The sequence below is a fragment of the Chiloscyllium plagiosum genome, unplaced genomic scaffold (genome assembly GCF_037043375.1).
Source record: "Chiloscyllium plagiosum isolate Xiang-an unplaced genomic scaffold, Cpla_swu_hap1 HiC_scaffold_43, whole genome shotgun sequence".
NCBI lineage: Eukaryota > Metazoa > Chordata > Chondrichthyes > Orectolobiformes > Hemiscylliidae > Chiloscyllium > Chiloscyllium plagiosum.
The window spans coordinates 15,672,105-15,693,553 of NW_028270181.1; the positions used below are offsets into that span (position 1 = coordinate 15,672,105).

General features: G+C 40.1%; 1 protein-coding gene across 16 annotated transcripts in view; it reads left to right on the top strand.

The window, feature by feature from the left end:
• The window catches only part of LOC122541861 (calcium-activated potassium channel subunit alpha-1), an 847,529-nt gene that overhangs the window by 600,124 nt on the left and 225,956 nt on the right, over positions 1-21,449 (top strand). For 13 of the 16 annotated variants that reach the window (XM_087982321.1, XM_087982311.1, XM_087982314.1 and 10 more), the window contains exons 9-12: positions 101-192; positions 11,005-11,115; positions 15,469-15,574; positions 18,856-18,938. In XM_087982321.1, the coding sequence (XP_087838447.1) occupies positions 101-192; positions 11,005-11,115; positions 15,469-15,574; positions 18,856-18,938 (392 nt within the window). Of the gene's footprint in view, positions 1-100; positions 193-277; positions 370-11,004; positions 11,116-15,468; positions 15,575-18,855; positions 18,939-21,449 lie in introns of all 16 variants that reach the window. The other 3 variants (XM_087982313.1, XM_043678974.2, XM_043678980.2) reach the window with 1 other exon arrangement.

A 21,449-nucleotide genomic window follows, 5' to 3' on the forward strand; every position in this document is an offset into this window, starting at 1 on the left:
CAGATCTTAAGAACATCTTCTGAACCTTAGAACACAGCATCCCATCCCCTCTTTGGCCTCTCTTTTTAGTCTATTCTTCTGTCTCCTATCTTCTTCTTAGGCCATGTTTGCGAGCTACGTCCCTGAAATCATAGAATTAATAGGAAACCGCAAGAAATATGGTGGTACCTATAGTGCGGTTAATGGAAGAAAGTAAGTATCCCATGGGCCTCTGCTGCCTCTATTGCAGTAGAATACTCTCTGCATGCCATTTTCTTTTTCTGTTTCATGCATGTAGGCAATGTTTGCTCGCTACGTACCAGAAATTGCTGCTCTCATCCTTAATCGGAAGAAATATGGAGGGACTTTTAATGCGACTCGAGGCAGAAAGTAAGTCGAACCAAACAAGGTGTGCTTGTGTGACCTCTGAACCCTTATTGGTGACCTCTGACCCACGGATCTAATAATTTGTTTGTGCTGTGATGTCAGATGTTACTGTTAGGATTGTCACACTGTCTTTGGAGTCCTAGGTTATGATAAGGCACATGTCACAGTTGTTAACTTTTATTTTGTTAGTACCTCAAACACGAATTCTTGTTGTTTTATTAGTCTGTGGACAAAGAAGAGTCTGAAGAAAAACATGGCAGCCAAACTCTTCTAGCTGCCTTGTTTTTGGTTTTCACCAAAGAAAGGATAATATTATAGTCTTTATTTTCATATTTACAATGTCATTTAAAATGATTTATTTCAAACCTTTTTAAAAAAAAATCTAAACTTGTAGTCAGTTCTTCCATTGCTCTGACATTTTCAACTACTTTATTTCCTGCGTGCAGCTTGTATTTTCCATGTTTCATTAAAGTCCATGTGACTCTTCCATGGAAACCATTTCATGAGAGCTTGCCAGAGGCTCATCTGTCACCAGTGTTCAGTTCTGCAATACTGTGTGGTCTAAAGCCATGGCCTGATTTTCAGTCAAAGTCCCCTAAACCTCCCTTTCCTTCCACTCCCCCAAACTCTGAAGGCCTTAACTCCTAGCCCTTCCGATTCTAAATGCCTTTGGCTTGCTTTACAGTCTCTGTCAGCTGTCTGCTTGGCTGAGCAGGCGTTTTGCTTGGAGATAGTCATTGTTTGTTGCTTCTGCTAATTTTTGTCTTTGTGGAATCCCTCAGATTTTCAATCCCACCCTAAGTGAAACTCTGCTCTTTCATCAGCACACAAACTGCCTGGTGGAGATAAAATTTCATAAAACTGTCTTAATTTATGTGTGGTTTAAAATTTTTAAAGCCTTTAGTCACTTAGACTTTGCATCAGTGCTTATATAGCTGGGAAACACTGTGTGAAAGTCAGTATCCTTTGTTTTTCAGTCTCATTTGCCCATTAGCAGAAGAAGATTGACAATATGTTATGTTTGGCGAACATTTTGGTTTTCATTTGGAGCCTAATGTTGACAGAATGAGTTGTCAGAATCTTCAGAACCCCTGCCCAGTAGATAAGGAAGACCATGTGGTTGTAATTTACAGCCATACAGCATCTTTAACCACAGCTGGCAAGTGTGGCTTCTGGCCTCAGCCATGATAGCTGGCTGGAGTTCTTGTCTTTCATATGAGTCAACTTTTTTTAGTCAAGAGGAAGTTGATGTGAAGTGACATTTTATAAACAACTTATTTTCCAACTTTCTAATTTTAACATATCAATGTAGCCCTCGACATAAACATTCATTTTGTACAGCAACAGAATGTCTAAATACCAATTAAGATAGCTTGCAGTTTGTTGGCTGTCACTATTCATAAGCAGTCTATGAAAAGAATTAGAACAAATAAAGCCTGCCATCAGATTATGAAGTTGCATTATGTGAATCCAATGCACCCAAGCAGGCAACCACTGGTGCAGACTGACACGCAAAGCAAAATGTACCACGGTTTCCTCTTTGATCATCTTTCTGAAACTTGCGTTCTTTAAGAAGCTTGATCACATTACAACCCTAACAGCACTTTCTGTGAGAACAATTATTCTTTTAATGCACAAATGCGATGACATGAGGATTAGAGCAGTAGACAGAGGTGTGGCTGAGTCTGGTGCTGATGCTGGAGCTGCTCTTAAACCTGTCAGCCCCTTGGGTTCTCTGTTGCATGGCTGCATTTGCACATTAATTCACCATAACCCTGGTTTATTCTCCTTGTGTTTTATGTCTTTTGGCTTTCTGTTGTGCTGTTTATTCCTTTCCTCTTTAATATGAATGATAATTGTGTTTGACTGCTGCCTGTTTCCAATAACATTTGTGCTCAGTCGGGTTGTCCGCTGAGAGTTTTAAGCTGGTTTTGCCTCTGAAAATGTAAACATTGAAGTATTTGTCAAATTGAAGCACTATGATAACTAAGGTCTGAGCAGTTACATAGTTGCTTCCCAAGCCCTGCTCCCATCTCAACAAAAATAAATAAATGGACTGCCAGATATCAGCCACATGTATGCATATTCTGAACAATGTCAGGCATTGGTTGTATCTCTCTTTCGCTCCCTTTCCAGAGATTTGGAAACATTGATGCCTATCTGCTGAAAAATTAGTAATTTCTGGAAGATTTCCACTCCTTACTATCACTACAGTATTTTCAGTACTGTACTCAAGAGATTAGAAAAAGATTCTCCACCACTACCAATATGCTACCCACTGCTTGCACAATGTTGACGCTTGCACGGTTAATCTAATTGTTGTCAGCTGTTCAGCTGTTAGGATGTGACATTAATGGCTGCCAATGGTAAGTGAGGATCATTCCTAAGTGCACCAATGCAAGCAGGGGACTTAGTGCATTGATTATGGAAATAACCCAATGTTCATTTTTCCATCTTCCCTTTTAGTTTGTCTTTCAGGTTTGGGATGAGTTGAATGAATATGTTAAACTTGTAGCAACCTGTAATCTGAAGCTGGTGCAAGTGAGAATCTTACTATCATTTGGAATTCATGAATTGCACTGCAACTTTGACCTGTGCAATGTCTAAGGTATAATATAGTTCATCACAAGATAGGAATGGTAGCAATATGCAAATGCCAGCTGAGCTTCCTGTGAATTAGCATTATTAAGGGCATAAAGTGACGTTTCTCAACGATGCCAGCTGTACCCTATCTCTGATCTCCCACTTCGCAGGATGAGGAAGTCCTGCAGCAGCTATAATGGAAGAGAGTAAAAATATCAAGAGTATTTTGCACTATTAAGTAGTCTTAACACCTAACATTGTAAAATGTCAGTTGTAATGTTAACATCTAATTCGGTGCAAAATGCTGTTGAGTACAAAAATCTGATGTAAACAAGGATTCTGATTCCACAATTTGTGTCAACAAGGTTTTTTTAAAGGTGTTCTTCATAGTTTAATGTAATTTCTTGTGCTCAAACATTAGTTTGGACTCTGTTCCAAATTAGCCTCTTCATATAATTATATCAAAAGTTAAGACTGAAACAGTGCTGCATTGTTACAAAAGAGGAATGAAGTTTAGGAGGCATCTACTTGGGATTAACGATCACTTGTTTCAGTCACTATTGCACCAAATGCTTTCCTCCTCCACAATAAGGTAAGGATACTTTCATTACTGTTTTACATCTTGGTCATGGATTTTTGTCTTGGAAGGTCTGTTTCCCTCTTATTCTGGTGATGGTGGATTTGTTTCTGAAATGGTGGCTGTCTGGGGAGGGAAGTCTCAGATAATTCATATTACTCCCAAATTCTTTGGATACTGAATTTGTGTGTGAAAGTATTGTATTTGCGCTTTTACAATCAATGTCAGACAATTTTAAAAAATATGTGCTGAAATCTGACAGTCCAGTTATGTATTTTAATCTTGCCAAGGTGTTTCAGGGCGTGTATTAAGTGTCTGGTGATGGGTACCTGTCTGAATCTTGCAGGGTATTTGCAGGTATCCATCAGATGGCTGGCAGTCTGGTGGTTGGAATATATCTGCTATCATTGCTATTTGTGAGTATGTCTTATGTGTCTGTTGTCTGGTGATGGGTATGTATCTGAGTCCTCTCAGAATATTTTTGTGTATGCATCATGTGTCCGGCAACCTGGTGGTGGGTGTATGTCAAACTCCTTGGTGATTTAGAAGAGACTTCTGGCCCTACGTTTCCTTCATTTTCCACCAAGCCCTGTCTGTGTTCTGCAGTTAGCATCCCAGTAGAAATTCCTGAGCCATTGAGACTCTGGAGTTAGTGCATAAGGCTGTACCTGTCACCTTTGTAGTACTGCCAGCAGCCTCTTTCAGTGTCTTGCCTTGAGCAACTGGTTCCTGCTGGTGCTGACAGGGTCCCAAAACTACACGCATTCAACCTCTTGTCATTTTTCCATTTATTTATAGAAGATAGTTAACATCCAAAATAATTATTCATGCAATCTGAAAAAAAAAACTACGTTGATCTTTTCTATTCAGTTTATCTGTTCTGGTATTGATATTTAATTTCTAATGCTCAAGGACTCTGCAGCAGTTATAGAAATTGCTTACATGGGAGGTTCTGCACAGTGTGACTGGACATCAGATTGGTGTAGCAGCATAATTAGGCAAGGCACAAATCCCCATAAAACAAACTCCCCTTGTTAAAACATAGGTAGGTGGGTGGGAGGGAGAAAGAGTGATCATTTAATAGTTATTTTTACAACCAAATGTCTTTTATTTAATCCAAGGCTGAAGGTTTTGGCCATTCTGGAAATGATACTTGGGGTACCAAAAAAAATTTAAATGACAAGAAAAGATCCAAAGTACCAGCTAGTCTTTAATATTCATTTGATTGTACTTATCACTAAAACCTTTTCTTCTCTGTGAGGAGAGTAGTGTGGGGAGCTTGTCTGAAAAGCCAGATGTTTTTATTCTGGTTTATAAACTACACATTCAACATGAGTTTACCAAAAGACGATTTTTTGTAAGGTTTTTATTAACAAAGAATTTAATTGATGTTGAATATTTCCCAAATTATCAATTACATCAATTGGGAGCTAATCTAATGATCTCATTAATTCAGATGTGCTGTAATTGTCTAATCAAAGTTGCACATTCTTCACCCAACATAATGTTGCTTAATGTTCTGTTAAATTAGTATTTTTTAAAAGTTTCTATACAAGTATAATTACTCCCCTTTAAAGACCCAGAGATTTTAATTAGTAATAAGACAAAATATTTTGCTTGCTTTTTATTTGATTGCTTGTGTTATCCCACCCCTCAGCAATTCTGTTATACCACTTTAAGAACTTATCCCTGGGTTTCAAAATAATCAACAATGCCATTTTTGTTGTTTAATAATTGCCTCCTCTCTCCCAGATTATGTCAAAGCCTTGTTTATCTTTAATCCACTCCCGGTCATTTATTGCATTCAATTATTTTTGGGCAATGATTGGAATTCTGTGCCTACATAATTTGTGAATTCTAATCTGTTATTTCAACATCTTAAATTTAATCATATTTGTTCTTAACTTTAATGAGCCTTCTGAGTAAGACACTGGTTCATTCCCAGTTGGAGCATTCTGTCAAATTCTGAACACCGAACTTTAGAAAGAACGTGAAGGCAGAAATTATGTAGAATGATGAGATATTACAGTTGCATCTATAGATTGGAGGAAGGTTGTTTTCCTCTGAGGGTAGAAGGGATTTGAAAGGTGGTTAAAATCCTGAAGTTGTTTGAATAGAGTAAGTAAGATTGAACTGTTTTCAGTGGCTCAAAGATTTAAAACCAAGGGAGCTAGATTTAAGGTGTTTCACAAAAGATCCAGAAGAAAAGCTTCTTAAACACCAAGTGGTTAGGATTTGCAATACATTTTCTGAAAACAGAATCAATAGTAGCCTTCAAAGGAACATGAGGAAAACATGTTGTGGTATAGGAAAAGTGCAAGGGAGTGGGATTAACCAAATTGCTCTTAACATAGACTCAGTATGCCAGGTGGTCTCTTACTGAACGATTATTTTTTATGACTTTGCTAAACTTGTGGCTAGAGTGTAATAACTAGTCCTTCATAGTTATAGAGGAGAATATTAGCTAAACATCTCTCTCTTGATCTACCTAAAGTTTCCTGATAGGTTTGAACCGAGTGGATATTGCTTTTGAATCCTGCTCAGTTTTGATGTTCTTTGGTAAATATCACACCAAGACTTGCGCAGCTACATTATAAGACATGGTTCTTGACATGAGGGTTCACAGGACATGTGCCAACCAAACAATATCTTACATGGTGTTGACATTTTCACGAGTTTGGAACTAAAATGTGGCCAAAGTTTGATGGACTCAAAACATCATAGTATCTTCAAAGTGGTTTGAACAAAAAAAATCAAATTTTAGTCTTTCCTTTTCTGAGGATGTTAAATGTTTCTGGAGGTCCACAGGCTCAACAATCTTCTTTTACCTTTCTCAAGTGACTATTCTCTCAGAGATAGGCTCCACATTGATTTGCCACCAGTTGGTTTGGCAAAAGCGACTATCGCTGCCAATACTGATATTGCCTTCAGTAGACTTTGGTCAGGAGCGCCAATCATCCCTGATTTTCACCTCCCACACCCAGTAGTTTTTTTCACCAACTTATTGCCCCAACACTGGTGATAATGAAAATAGATATTTGACTCTGTTTCACTTTTACAGTGATTCTGATATTTCCTCTCTCTCTATTTTCGCCCAGTTTTCTGTTTGTCCTTGTCTTCTGCTAATAGAATTAGAATCCTTACAATGTGAAAACAGGGCCTTCGGCCCAACAAATCCACATCAACCCTCCAGAGAGTAACCCACCCAGACCCATTTCCCTACCGTATATTTGCCCCTGACTAATACGGGGAGAAAGTGAGGTCTGCAGATGCTGGAGATCAAAGTTGAAACTTTATTGCTGGAACAGCACAGCAGGTCAGGCAGCATCCAGGGAACAGGAGATTCGACGTTTCGGGCACAGGCCCTTCTTCAGGAATCCCATTCCTGAAGAAGGGCCTGTGCCCGAAACGTCGAATCTCCTGTTCCCTGGATGCTGCCTGACCTGCTGTGCTGTTCCAGCAATAAAGTTTCACCCCTGACTAATACACCTAGCCTACACAACCCTGAACACTGTAGGAAATTTAACATGGCCAATTCACCTAACCTGCACATCTTTGGATTGTGGGAGGAAACCGGAGCACCCAGAGAAAATCCATGCAGACAAAGGGGAGAATGTAAAAATTACACACAGTCGCCCGAGGCTGGAATCAAACTCGGGTCCCTAGCGCTGTGAGGTAGCAGTGTTAACCACTGAGCCACTGTGCCTCCCTAGTTCACTCAGTATGGAGTGGAACAACACAAGACCTCCTGGTCCATATGATTATAACTGAGCTGTTTTAATCAGTACTTTTGTTGAAGCAGCAAGTGTTGTCAACACCCCTTGAGTTCCTCTACTGAATTCCGAGGAAGATTAAAAATTTGTTATAATGGCATAACCTGTGAGGTACGATCAGTTCATATGTACTGTTATGTCAGATCACTTTCCTCATACAATCAGCCCCAGTAATTTCTCAGGAAGGGTGCCCAGAGGTATGAGCAATACTCAGTTTGAATTAAAATAATTAAGACAGAAGAAAAATACTACCAGCCTTTCCTCTCCACTCCACAGTATGATTCATACTGTTGGCAAAACTCCATTTAGCCACATTGTCTGCTTAAAATTCTCTAATGCTGTATTTACTTCACAGCGCTGTCAGAGTATGAGGTAAATCGGCCAACATTGCTGCCTCTGTAGGAGGCTAGAAGTCACATGAAGATGTGATTGATTACCCCACCCCCACCTTCAGAGACTGCCGTAGCAACTAGAACTGGAAAAGGTTGCTCAGTCAGTCGGCCGCCATTATCCTGGCTGGATCAACTCAGATGTGGTTTCAGGACTTTGCTGCAGAATGAAAGTCAGAAAGGCAAGTTGCAAGTTACAATCTGCAAGCAAATGCGGACATGGTAACCACAGCAGTTTGTCTTTTGCCACTAGTGATGTTGAATCTGCCATACAAAATGAATGGGCAAATTGCCACAGCCAAGTCTATTATAGAATTACTACTTGAAGTAGCTCTGCAATATAAATGAGGACAAACTGAACAAAACAAACACATAAAGGCATTGACATATGAAATACATCCAAGTATACACATGCTCTCTTTTTCCATAATTACAAATGATTCTTTGGAGAAATAATCGCTTTTGTTTCACTTCTTCTTCGCTTTACCTCCTCCAAGCACATCTGCAACTCTTCACATTGTCCTTTCCAGTTTTCTTTCAAGCTAAGAATCTTATTTTAAATTGAAATGCTCCCATGAGATCCTAATCACATAATGTTCTTCAAACCCGCCAAGAGCAGTCTGGAAGAAGCATCTGTCCTTCACTGGTGGGTTTAACTCGTGTTTTAGAGCACAACTATAGCTTCTTTCATAGATAATTATACTCCACGTACCAGTTCCTTCGTCAACATCTGTAAAATTTAACATTAAAAGCCAAAGTTAAATATATTTTAATAGGCAACTCAAGAAAGAAATGTCTTGGTTTTTATAAAGTGTCTTTCATAATCTCAGTCAGGACTTCCCAAAACACTGCAATTAGTGAATAATTTTTGAAGTGCAGTCACTGTTTAAAGATACAATCCATGGTAAATACTTTTTCAGAAAGTACGTTGGAGATGAGAGAAGGAAAAAAAATTGCAAATGGATATCTGAAAGAAAAATATGAAATGTAGGACATTCAGTATTTGAAAGTGAAAGCGACTTAGATATCCTGAATGTCTACATCATTTGTTTGCCTTTTCTTTCCAGATGCTGACTGATATATGTTTTGAACATCGTCTGCTCAGAGTGCTCTCTCTCTCTCTGTCAATACATTATGTCAGAGAACGTGAGGTCTCTGGAATCAATGGTATATCCAGTTACCCAATCTGTACTGAGTAAAACACTGAACAGTCCTGCACCTTTAACTGCGCAAGAGATCAACAAATTAATGGATAAAGTTGTCTTTATTAAAAGTGCAAAGCAGCTACTGCACATGTTTTCCATGACTGTTGGAGCCCATTGCATATTTGTTTTAAAATTCTAGGTTAATTACTTAAAATTCTAGGTTATTTTCTGACCAAGTTTGAAGAAATATCCCTGAAGAGCAGCACAACAATGGCAATCGCTGCCATTAATGCTTCAGCCTGATTTATTCTACATTTTGCAATAGTCTACGAGTATTATTTTAGTGTAGAATGACTATAAATGTAGCCATCAATTAAAAACAATTCCCCACCTCCCACCCTTTCAGCATTTATGTGCATACAGTGGAATGAGGATTCTGGGATGTTTACATAGTGTCGATGTATTTCTTATAATTTCCATTATTTATGACTTCCAACAGTCACCCAGCTTTTCAATTGATTGGATATTGTCAACACTTCCCAACTTTTCTAGTCAACAATAAATAAAATTCATATTTGAGCCCAATCTTATTTTCTTCCTCTGCTGAGGGTAGATCCACAGGCATCGCCACCCCTCCAGTACCTCATCTAACCATGACAATCGGGATTGTGAGAAGTTCTTGTGAATTGGTATATTGAGTATATGGAGGGTTTTATTGGAGTTAGTTTGTAAAGTGGCTCATTGGAGTTCGAAAGGATTAATTAATTTGTGAAGGTCTTTATTGGGTCAGTCTGTAGATGTGTGACGAGATCTATTGGTTTTGTCAAGGTATTTATTGGAGCAGAAATTGCGCATATAAAGGGTGCATCAAAACTTAGTTCTATTTGTCAATCAACTTAAATGACTATCAGCTCTTATACAACATGTCTTGCCAAAAAAGTCACTCTCAACTCTGCTTTGAAATTGTCTATGCTGGGAGCTGTCTAATTGCTGTACACCCATCTGTACCTCTGCTTGTCTGGCACTAAATCTACCATGTCACCTCAATAACTCTTCACTGCCCTGTTAGATTTTTATCAGACTTGACAATTGATTTCCACTCATCAGTCTCAACACATGATAGAAAACCTTACACAACACTCAAATCATAAAGCACTAAGATTAATCTTATTGCTGCAATATTCATAGACTATGTATTCCACTTGTATCACATTTCAAACTTTTTAAAATCTTTTCCTTAAGGCAGCAATGAAAGAAGACATGAATTCATCAGGGGCTCATGGGTCCTTGTTTGATACACTATGAAACCAGATATTAAAGGGGCACCCTATAGTTTTGGTCTTTGGACACACTCTTCGTTCCTTGCTGCAGGTTATGTGTTTCTGTGACTAATTCTTTCTTACATTTGATTGTACTCAGGGCATAAATTTGAATTTACTTTGGCAGCCACAAACCTTTCCCTGTGGCAAATGATTATTTGAGAGACATTAAAACCGAGCACTAAATTATCACTAAGGTATTTTAAAGCCCAACTGTCTATTCTCTGTTCTTCCTGTTTACTATGCCCTCTTTCTCTTTCATTCTTCCAAGGACCAGTTGTTTTTAGGTAAAATATTTCGTAATCTCCAAACTTCCACTGCTTTCAAATAGTGTGCAGATCTAGAGTTGTTGGCCAGTCTTGTGGAAATGGCAGAGGATAATCTTTTGTTGTTGATGTCAGTGCAAGAGAACAGATCTGGGTTCACAGCATTGTCTTTGCCGGTCTCAGAATTGCCACTGCTCCAGATTGGGATTTGACTAGTTGTGCGTTTGCCAAATCAGATGTTTGTTTACATGTCATTTCCATTACCTCATGTGGGTTTGATCAAGAGTAAAGCAAGATCTAGTACTGAGCTATCTAGAGCGGATTAGGTAGAGGGAGAAAAGTTTAGAAATCTTGTTGGGATTTGATCTATTTGATGAATTTGTGCTCCCCTCTCTTAGATGGACACAGGATTCTTAAAAAGTCCATGAGCATTTCTTGCTTCTTCACAGACAGAAGCCCACCACCTCCTGTCACAACACCACCATTTTGTCTTCCTAATCTATTTGGTGAAATAATAAGACTGCATTAACGTAAGAATCTTTGACCGTAGCTCTAGTTTTGACCTGGTCTACTTTCACTTTAACAGGCATATAGTTGTGTGTGGACACATCACACTGGAGAGTGTCTCCAATTTTTTAAAGGACTTCTTGCACAAGGACAGGGATGATGTGAACGTTGAAATAGTCTTTCTACACAAGTAAGTAAAGTTTTGATTTGCTTTGGTGCAGAAATGCCACAATTGTTTGCAATATTCTGTGCTTGTGCCCAGATTTTGCCCTGTCCAAAGCTTAATACTGGAAGAAAGAAAAAGCATGTGTGAACTTATTTGTGTTGCCACCTGTGACATGGGGGTTAGAGAGGAACTGCCCCCTTTGCCATTGCACCAGCGCAGAGTGTAATCATATGTTGTGTTCTTGTCCATCTTCAAAAAAAACATTGTCTGGAAGGTTCAACTTCTGGTGACTGGCAATTAGAAGTAAGGCAATTCAATTGGTGGCTTTATAAATATCGCCCGTGCACAATAAAGTTTTCAGCTAACCCTGGTAATGGTCAGAGAATCATCCCTGGGTTTGGGTGGAAGAAAGTCAACCACAATCTGCCAGCTTGATTATTTCCCCATAGCTGCTCTTGGAAAGTGTAATTGTGTGGCAACTGATGACATGCCTTAGCCATACTCATTGTTCTGGCTCACGTGAACAATGTAACTGCTTACTCCTGATCCGTTCCATACTCAGCTTCTATGCAGTGTAAGTTTTTGAGAAAATTGGAAAAACAAAGGAAATGCTGACGTACCTATGATTTTCCACAATCATTCTGCATACTTTTAAGGATTGCATTAATAAACATCAATATGGTTTGGAAGAGCTTGCCAACCACTGAAATTCCACCTATTTCCCAATTCATTGTCCTTTTAATACATCATGGAAGAGCTTGTGGGGAAAATATCCCTGTAAATGTGATACTAAAATCAGAAGATGCTGGCAAAATGCAACCCTCAAAATGGCAAAGGATGAGGTGATTTGTCAATAAACAGTCCGTGCCAAAACACTAAATCCACGATGAGGCTAAAGTTGCACTCATAGATCCAAGGTGATGTGGTCATTTGTAGCACTGCTGCTATCTCAGTGGAGATCAGCTGATTTAGCACAGTCTAACCATTATACTGAAGATTCTGAGACCCTATCCCTGAGCCATTGTTAACATGAAGCCCATTTAAACAAAGGTCTCCTGTTTGTGTGATATCATAAATACCAGATCTCCTAACTCTGAGAGCTCCTCTCATCTGCAGTGTTTTAAGATCTCCACACTCCTTCAATTCAACATCATGCACATCTTCAGCACTTTTCCCTTCACCATTGACACACGGGGCTCCAAGATCTGAAAGTCCCTTGGCAGGCTTTTCCATCTCTACTTTAGGATACACCTCAAAATCTATCTCTTTGACAAACGTTTGGTTACCTGTCTTAGTATCCACTTAAAAAGCTTGGTGTCAAAATGTGTTGGTAATCACTCCCATGAAATTAAAATTCACACAACACCAGGTTATAGTCCAACAGGTTTAGTCTAACCCATGAAATGCCTTTGATGTTATGCATTACAAGTTGATGTTGAAAAAGACATGGGGAGTGGTAAGCTAAAGTGTGTCTATTGGAATAAAACATCTTTTTAAATAAGATCGCTGCTTTATCTCATTTTAGAAATGATGGTAAATAGATTAGCATGACTAGCTTTGGCTGGACTACTGTGAGCTATATTATTGATAGCAGTGATGATTTGATTCATTGCCTGTGGTTCCAGTCTTCTGTTCTCTGGATTAGCACATCAGCAGGGGAGCTGAACAATTCACTCACTTCACCCCAGCAGCATCTGTAGCTGCTGATTTTCCTAAGCTGGTTGTAGATCGTAATAATGTAAAATGATCCCAGGAGCTCCATCAAAGGCTGTGCAAGACTAAGCAGTGAGTAAGTAAGCCACGCAGACGAGAAACATCAGAGGCCAACTCTCTTTCTACCAAACCCCTCTTCCCAGCGGCCTATCCTGCTGAGTGAGCTTATCATGCCCATGCTCACGACCTGGCTTTCGTCCAACTTGGATCAGGTAGAGACAGTTCAATCCAGGTAACTCCCTGAGTGGTGAACACTTGGAAATTTTGTACCTGTGACCATTGAGTAGCAACAGAATCTGATTTGGTTATGGTACACTTAAAAGAAGAATAGTCCATAAACACTTGCTGTTCAACTGACATGTTAATGGTGGCTTTTTGGCATTAATGGAGCCATACATGCCCCAAAAGTCAATGCCTTTCAGGAAGAAGTGGGAAGGGGATAGTTATTGCATAAGTAAGGGTTTCTTTTAGTTTTCGCATAGGAAGGTGCTTTTGAACCATACCAGGTTCCAGCATTTGCACACTTCAAGCCCATAATTCGAGAAACTATTTTTAAAATCTCATTTCCTAGAAAGGACTTGTCTACTCTGTCAATCTGACGTAGCCTGATTGAGGACCGATTCTAATTATTTTCAACATTCCTTAATAAATGAGTAATACTCTGTAATTTTTCATGGAGCCAGTAGATGGCACTAACTCAGTTCCCCTTTGGATCTGACTGAAAGTGGTCAGAGGATTTAGAAATCTAGATATTCCTTTTCCTTACTCATTCGAGCGTATGGGTTAGGAGCAGGAGTAGGCCATCTGGCCCCTCGAGCCTGTTTTATTTGATCTGACTGCACCTCAGCTCTACATTGCTGTCTACTATCAATAACCTTTCAGGACTTATATATTTTTTAAAAGATCCCTGTATTAATGTTCCCAGTTTCCATCTCTTTAACGATTTGTGCCGTTCTCCAGCTGAAGACTTGGCCAGTCATTTCCTTGTATCCCTGAGACTTGGCAGATGTGATGGTAAAACAGCCGAGGATACCGTGATTACCTGATTCCATGTGGGCTATGGGGAGGGGACTTACCCCAGTCCACAGTGGCACCAAGAGGTCAGTCTGTAATCCAGGGCTCTGCAAGAAGGGAACCCTGAAATGCAAACTTTTATCTGCCATCTTGGTGACACTGCTCATCAATTCCCAACACGTGTGCCTTGTGTTGAGCGAGACTGCAGGCTTAGAAAGAAAATGCTTCTTGCTGTCATTGTGAGGCTCCAAGTTTTAATTGCAGGCTCTTTGTCGTATTTGGCTAGCAGAGTCTCTCATGAATGTTTCAAGGAGCTGATGAAATGTGTCAAGATGTTACTTTTGATCACTGTTAAGTACATTCTTCACAGGTCCCAAAACACAGAGAGAGGATGGAAAATTAAACCAATCCACCTGAAATGAATGTATTCTCGAGAAGCAAATTTTTATTGAAGTCATGTCTTTGTCTTTGTAAAACCCATGAGGGTTTGTGGAGGACACTTTCTATTGTTTTTCCCTGGGAAGAAGGCCCTGTTTTAGCCCACTCCCTAACCTGGTCTCCTTGTACTGTACTCATGATTTCACTATTGACAGTGTCAGAGCCGGAAAATATTCTTCATAGAAAGGTCGTAAAACCTTTTGTTAGCAATAATGCTTGAAGTCAGTGGGTTATCAGAACCTGCTGTGATTGGATTGAGAGATTTTGATAAAGTAGATAGCAGGACATGGTAAGCAAGAAGCCAGGCCAGGCGGGATTGTATTTCTGATGTAGCAAGTTATGAGCAGGAATGCATTGCCTGAGAGAGTATTGGAAGTAGATGCAATAGTAATTTTCCAAATGGGATAGACACATGCTCAGAAAGGTAAACATTACAAAGATATGGGGAAGGAGCAAGGAACTGAGATTACTTGGTTGCTCCTTCAGAAATTTAGCTCAGACACAACGGGCTGTGATCTTCTGATTATATAATTATCTCATATACCATTCAAATATGATCCTATGTTCTATTAGGTCTCCAGTTGTGTGGCTTATATGAAAGGTTCATTACACCATCACCTGTGCTATGCAAGGTGTGGTTGGTAGATCCAAGTTGCTCTGCTAGCTACGAGTTGCCTAGTGACAAAATCATTCTGCTTTTCAAATAGAGTTTGATTTGTAGGACAAATAACCTTATTCCGAACATTAAAAATAGCCCAACACTGTATTTCACCACCCAGCAACCTTTGAAATGTTGTTCTGCATTGGGTCCAATCAACAATAACTTGCATTTATATAGCACCTTTAAATAATAAAATGTCTAAAGGCGTTGCTAGGAAGAACGATGTAATAGTGGGACACATAATGAAATTAAAACAGGTAAATAAAACCTTGGTCAAAGAGATAAATGTTTGAAAAGCATGAGTCTTGCTAATGGAAGTAGAGCCAGAGTCTCAACTCTCAATCTCAGTAACAATGGGGTTTCGATCAGTGAGGTAATCTCTAGGTTAAATTGTCACTTCTTATTAGGTTCAACCAAAATTGATTTGTATTAACATTATTATAATAACATACAATCTGTTATCACTGGTTGTATTTCTCTTGTCTAACTTATGCCTGTGTTTTGTTTAAAGAATTGCTGCTGACTGTTTCAATTTGTCTTTGTCTCCCCAGTATTTCCCCTAACCTTGAGCTCGAAGCCCTTTTTAAAAGACATTTTACTCAGGTGGAATTCTTCCAAGGTTCTGTCCTGAACCCTCACGATCTAGCCAGAGTCAAGGTAATCCTGTATCCTTTTTCTGACTTTACTGCCTTGAGTGCTTTGATATGATGAATTCTTATATCTCAGTCAGGGCAGTAAAGTTTGGTTAAACTCAGAAAAGGTTCACCCCAACCCCAACCCCGGTTTTGAATTTATCAGCTGCTCTTTTTCAAACACACTGTGAGTGGATGCGTTTTTTTGTTTTGTTTAGAAACCTGCATCTCATTTAGTGTAAGAAAATCCACGCGGCATGTGAAATGCAGTGAAACAGAACCCAGGATCATATAGCGGCAAACATGAGGATCAATAGCACAGCCGCTGTCTATTGATGTCTATATGACACCCAGAGGCTATTGGGATTGGAAATTCTTGAAGCTGACTGTAGTTATTCCTGCTGACTATGCCTGCGTGCAATAATAGCAAGTTACACAATGCTGCCTGGTGTTTCAGGCATATATCTCTACCCTCAGGATTTTCAGAGCATCCAAAGGCACAAATTACTGACCGTGGCTCAGAGAAGGCAGGATTCAGACATCTCATGGCATGCCCTCTTAAATTTATTTCCCTCAGCCTTCAACTTAAGATTGAGGAAAGACAGATTAAGGAAAAAGTATGTACATTTTGAAAGCCTCTCGCAACAATTCACTACATATGGGAATGAAACTCCAAAGTTTCAGTTTCTAAAGAAGCAGAGTTCCATTGCTGGATCATACATCCTGTCCTTCACAGAGTCTTACTTCTCCAAGTATCAGATGGAGCTTCCTCCAGACCTTTCTGAGTAAACTCTATAATTTCATGAAACTCAAAACTGATGATAAATCAATTGCGGCATGGTGGCTCAGTGGTTAGCACTGCTGCCTCACAGCACCAGGGACCTGGGTTCGATTCCCACCTCGGGCGACTGTCTGTGTGAAGTTTGCACTTTCTCCCCGTGTCTGTGTAAGGTTGCTTGGTTTCCTCCCACAAACCAAAAGATGTGTAGGTGAGGTGAATTGGCTGTGCTAAATTGCCCATAGTGTTCAGGAATGTGTTGCTTAGATGCATTAGTCAGTGGAAATGTAGTGTGGGTGGGATACTCTTTGGCATGTTGGTGTGGACTTGTTGGGCCAAAAGGGCCTGTTTCCACACTGTAGGGATCCTAATTCTAAAAAAAAGTTCAAGAGATTTATGTTGATTCGCAACTCACGGCATACCAGCTCCCTCATGAGCTGCTGCATTATTTACACACTAATAACAATTTGTTCATTAAACTCAGTTATTTTTGCAGCCAATTCTGGACCAATATAAACTCTAGGTAATTGGATGTCATGGCGTCCATCTATTGGTAATAATAATAATATACCCTTGATTTCTCTTCGGCTGATCCTGGGTTCTGTCTCTCAGCATGTTATTTACTTGATACCTGTGGCTTTGGAGTTGTGTTAACATTGAGTCCAGGTTGGTGTGAAATCCAAATCTTGTCCCTGAGTGATGGAAGGATCCTGAAATGTCTCTCAGAACGTCTTGACCAATGGCTAATGAACACAGATCCAAAGAACAAAACTGCAAACATCCTGAGAGAAATTACGATGAATTTGGGCAATTTTATTTAGAGCTCCGGTATTGGTGACCAAGTGAGTCTGTCATACTAGTGTACCAGACAGTGCCTTTCCTTCATTTACTTGGCTGGAGCTCAGTAAGAATTGGGTATTCTGGTAATATCTTTGCAGAACAAAAATACCCATATGTACAGCATTGAGTCTGGTACAGTAGTCAAACTAGTTTAATGTGTTTGGGTTTACACATAGATATACGAATGGCCACACTTCTCACACAATTTAAACATGTACAAAATATTCTGAATGTACATACATACGTTTCCTATCTTGCATCTGCTAACAAATAAACGTTAACCCTCGGTTTTGTATTCCTAAAGGTATTTTTCCTTTCCTGACAAACCTGTGGGTGCTTCATACTGTCCTGGGCCTGTGTCAGCCCAAAGTATCGCCTTTTTCCTTTCTCCAGCTGTCTCATTGACAGCTGCATTATCAGCATCATGAGGATATTCTTAACATTGAAAAATCTCTCTGGTTGCTCAGCATATGCACCCAAAAGACGTTCAACCATGGCTGTACTCCCCCAGCCACCCAATTGATGCAGCCGTTTTTGAAGGCAAGTCCACCTGTGTACCACACAATTTTATCGTGACTGATGTTTAAGGCTTTCTATTACAGAGAGAGCTCTCTTAAGTTCCTCTGGAGGTTTGTGATTAGTTTGTCCAACCCAAGTTTGTTTGGACAGGGAAACCATAATCTCACCCTTCGTGTGGGACTGTGACATTATTGCAGTTTAAGAGTAGTCATGGAGTTTGGAACAAAAATAAAACTAGTTTAGTTCGATTTGGTTTTGGCATTCTATACATGTCCATGCATATACACATATACACATGACCACAAGAGGGTGCTATTAGAACTCTGTATGTAGATGTCTTTTCCCTGTGAATACTAAATACCAACACGACTGAAAATGTAAAATGATGTACAACAAGCTTTTCTGATTGGTGAATTCCTTAACTAAGTTTGAAAGTGTAATAAATGAGTGTTCAATTAGGCCAAACCACTGAGTAAACAACAATTTCAGCCAATTAGAATTCTCTCTGCTTTTTATTCATTTACATAACGTGCAAACATCATTATCTACTGCTGCCAAGTCATTTTTACAACCCAGCAGAGACTTCTCGATGTCCAAGGTGAGTCAGTAATGGCTGTCTGTACAAGCACCATTCTAAACACCCCTCTCTGTGAAGGAGTCCCCCAGCTTTCATTTACCCCTTTAGACCAACCAATGCCATGCATTCCGTTGGCTAAATTATCTACAAAGGCCACAGGGTTACAACTTGATTCCCCGTTAGGTGCTGCAGCCTACCAATAAGCAGCAGCAGTAAGACACTGGTGTGTGTGTGTTGAATGAGTGTTTTTCTGCTGTAATATGAGGAACCGGATTTCTCAGGATATGAATGATCCTCTGTGAAGAACCCAAGATTTCTAATTTGTAAATGGCATTTCGTTTTAGCATTTCATAAATATGATTGGTCAGGATAACATATCATTTTCACTGTTTCTTTCATGCAGCTTTCAAAACTTGGCAAATAAGGGAGTGGTTGTAATTAAGCTCTATCTTAAATTTTATTAGATGTGTACAATCTAGTTAAGTCAGATGTTTTGAATATCAGTTCATTGAATTGTGTTTGAGTTTGATTTGTTGAGTTTTCCTTCTGATCCATGCCTTTCATTGGCTTTTCATGTTTTGCCGTGTCTCAGATAGAGTCATCAGATGCCTGTCTAATTCTGGCAAACAAATACTGTCCCGATCCTGACGCTGAAGATGCCTCCAATATTATGAGGTAAGGGTGGAGGATGGAACATTACTACTGAGCGTAACCTCATACCTTACAGAGGGATAAGGTCAAAGAGGGTGTCCAGAAGTTCTGAATGCAACTTGTCCCATTGTGTGTGCTGCACTCACGGTTTGTGTGTAAGAATTCAAGGTGTTTTATGCACAACAGAATGGTGTTCAGCCCTGTGAGCCAATCCCTTTTTATGAACAGCCACTACCCACCTTCATCGGTATGCCTCAGACTTGGAGTTAGCTTCCAATTAAACACGTTGTTCCTCAATACTGGCTTCCTTGGGTAACCTGTTCTCCTTATATTGACCTTGTGATGAAAAGTTACGTTGACTTTTTTCACGTCTCCCAAGTTTCCTGATATTTAACTGGATCCATGGATTTGAACTTTTCGCAAAGATGGATACGTTGTGATACTTCCCTTCATATGACATGGCCCATTGGAAAATTTCACAACAAAATCTTCTTCAAAACTAACTTCAATTTTCTAACGTCAGGAATAGTTTTCATTGCTCTCTTTGAAGGACAGCAATTTAATTAAGATCAGCACCACCAACATGGGGAACTAAGGAGCAACTGCAGCCTAATGAAGCAGAATGGAATATGTTGGGTTGATAGGGTGAAATGTGTTGGTGGGGAGGAGCGATGGGGTGGGGGTGGACAGTCTCATGTAGAGTGAAAATATCAGCATAGAGCTGGACTGAGTAACCTGTGGTCTGTTGTACATTCAAAGTATTTCAACACAAAGGTAAATGGGATGGGCAAATTATGGTGCTACTCAGAGATGGACGGGCTATTGGGACCTCAATATGTAGGAATAGGGGGGGAGCAGGTGACAGTCCAGCTATTGGGTGGGAAGAGGAGGTGGGCAGACAAGAAGCAAGGGAGATGCTTCAGTTTCTGCCTCACAGATGTCATCCAGAATGGTCCTTACAATTGCAAATAATATCACACTATTGAAGAGAGAGAGACTTTATAAACATCACTTGATGTTTTAACAAGGGCAATCTACCTGACATCATCTGTTTTACACCACTGAAATAAAATGATCTCCATTGTGTTTCCATCTAAGATAAGCAGCACTGACTTTTACATTCTGTTCAAGCCTAATGTTAACACAGACAAAAGCCTGCGTTTCCTGAAAAGATTTTTGTTAAGTGCTTTTGTGTGTTGTGTTTTAAAATGTCATTTGTTTAGTGGTTTGTTTGAGGGGGTATAATTGTGTGTTCTCAGGTTTGGATCTAACTGTGTTGTGGTGCACAAAGAAATCATCACAAATGTATTACCTGGGGTCAGGACTTTTATTTCTGTACAGAAAATGACACTGAATATCTATCACGCTCAGCTGTCTGACACCAGCAGACAGCAGTGAAGGAGGTGAGACTCCAGCAGACAGCAGTGAGTGCAATGTGACACCAGCAGACAGCAGTGCAGGACCCGTGACACCAGCAGACAGCAGTGAGGGAGGTGTGACACCAGCAGACAGCAGTGAGGGAGGTGAGACTCCAGCAGACAGCAGTGAGTGCAATGTGACACCAGCAGACAGCAGTGCGGGACCTGTGACACCAGCAGACAGCAGTGAGGGAGGTGTGATACCAGCAGACAGCAGTGAGGGGAATGTGATACCAGCAGACAGCAGTGAGGCCCCTCTGACACCAGCAGACAGCAGTGAGGGGAACGTGGCACCAGCAGACAGCAATGAGGGATGTGTAACACCAGCAGACAGCAGTGAAGGGAACATAACATGAGGAGACAGCAGTGAGGGGAACGTGACACCAGCAGACAGCAGTGAGGGATGTGCAACACCAGCAGATAACAGTGAGGGGATCATGACTCCAGCAGACAGCAGTGAAGGGAATGTGACACCAGCATGACAGCAGTGAGGGGAATGTGACACCAGCAGACAGCAGTGAGGGATGTGTAACACCAGCAGATAGCAGTGAGGGGATCGTGACTCCAGCAGACAGCAGTGAGGGATGTGTAACACTAGCAGATAGCAGTGAGGGGATCGTGACTCCAGCAGACAGCAGTGAAGGGAATGTGACACCAGCATGACAGTTGTTTCTGTCATGACTAGGGACTATTAGTATCTGTTACAAATCATGTAGGAGTATGGAAAGCATTTGTTTGTTTATTATTCCTGCATCTGAACAAAAGTCTTTTACAGACTATTTTTCAACTGGGATTTTGAAAAGTTTTGCTGCAGGAAATGTACAGCCAAATAAAATAGATAGACACAATCTGGAAAGTATATATCATCTCAAGTACTTTGGTAAAAGCATTGACAGTCTTCTTTATTGTTGTGACTACAACATATATTACAATGAAAGCCAGGAAGGAGCTGGGCATTGGTACAAAGATGTGGCCTAGTTACTCAGAGACCTGGATATCCTGTCTTACCCACTTGTGAAAACTGCCTTATAACCGATCGCTGACTGCATGGTGAAGATCAATAGTCTGGTCAGATGAGGAATAACATTAATTCTCTGACGGAAGGGTACCATAAGAA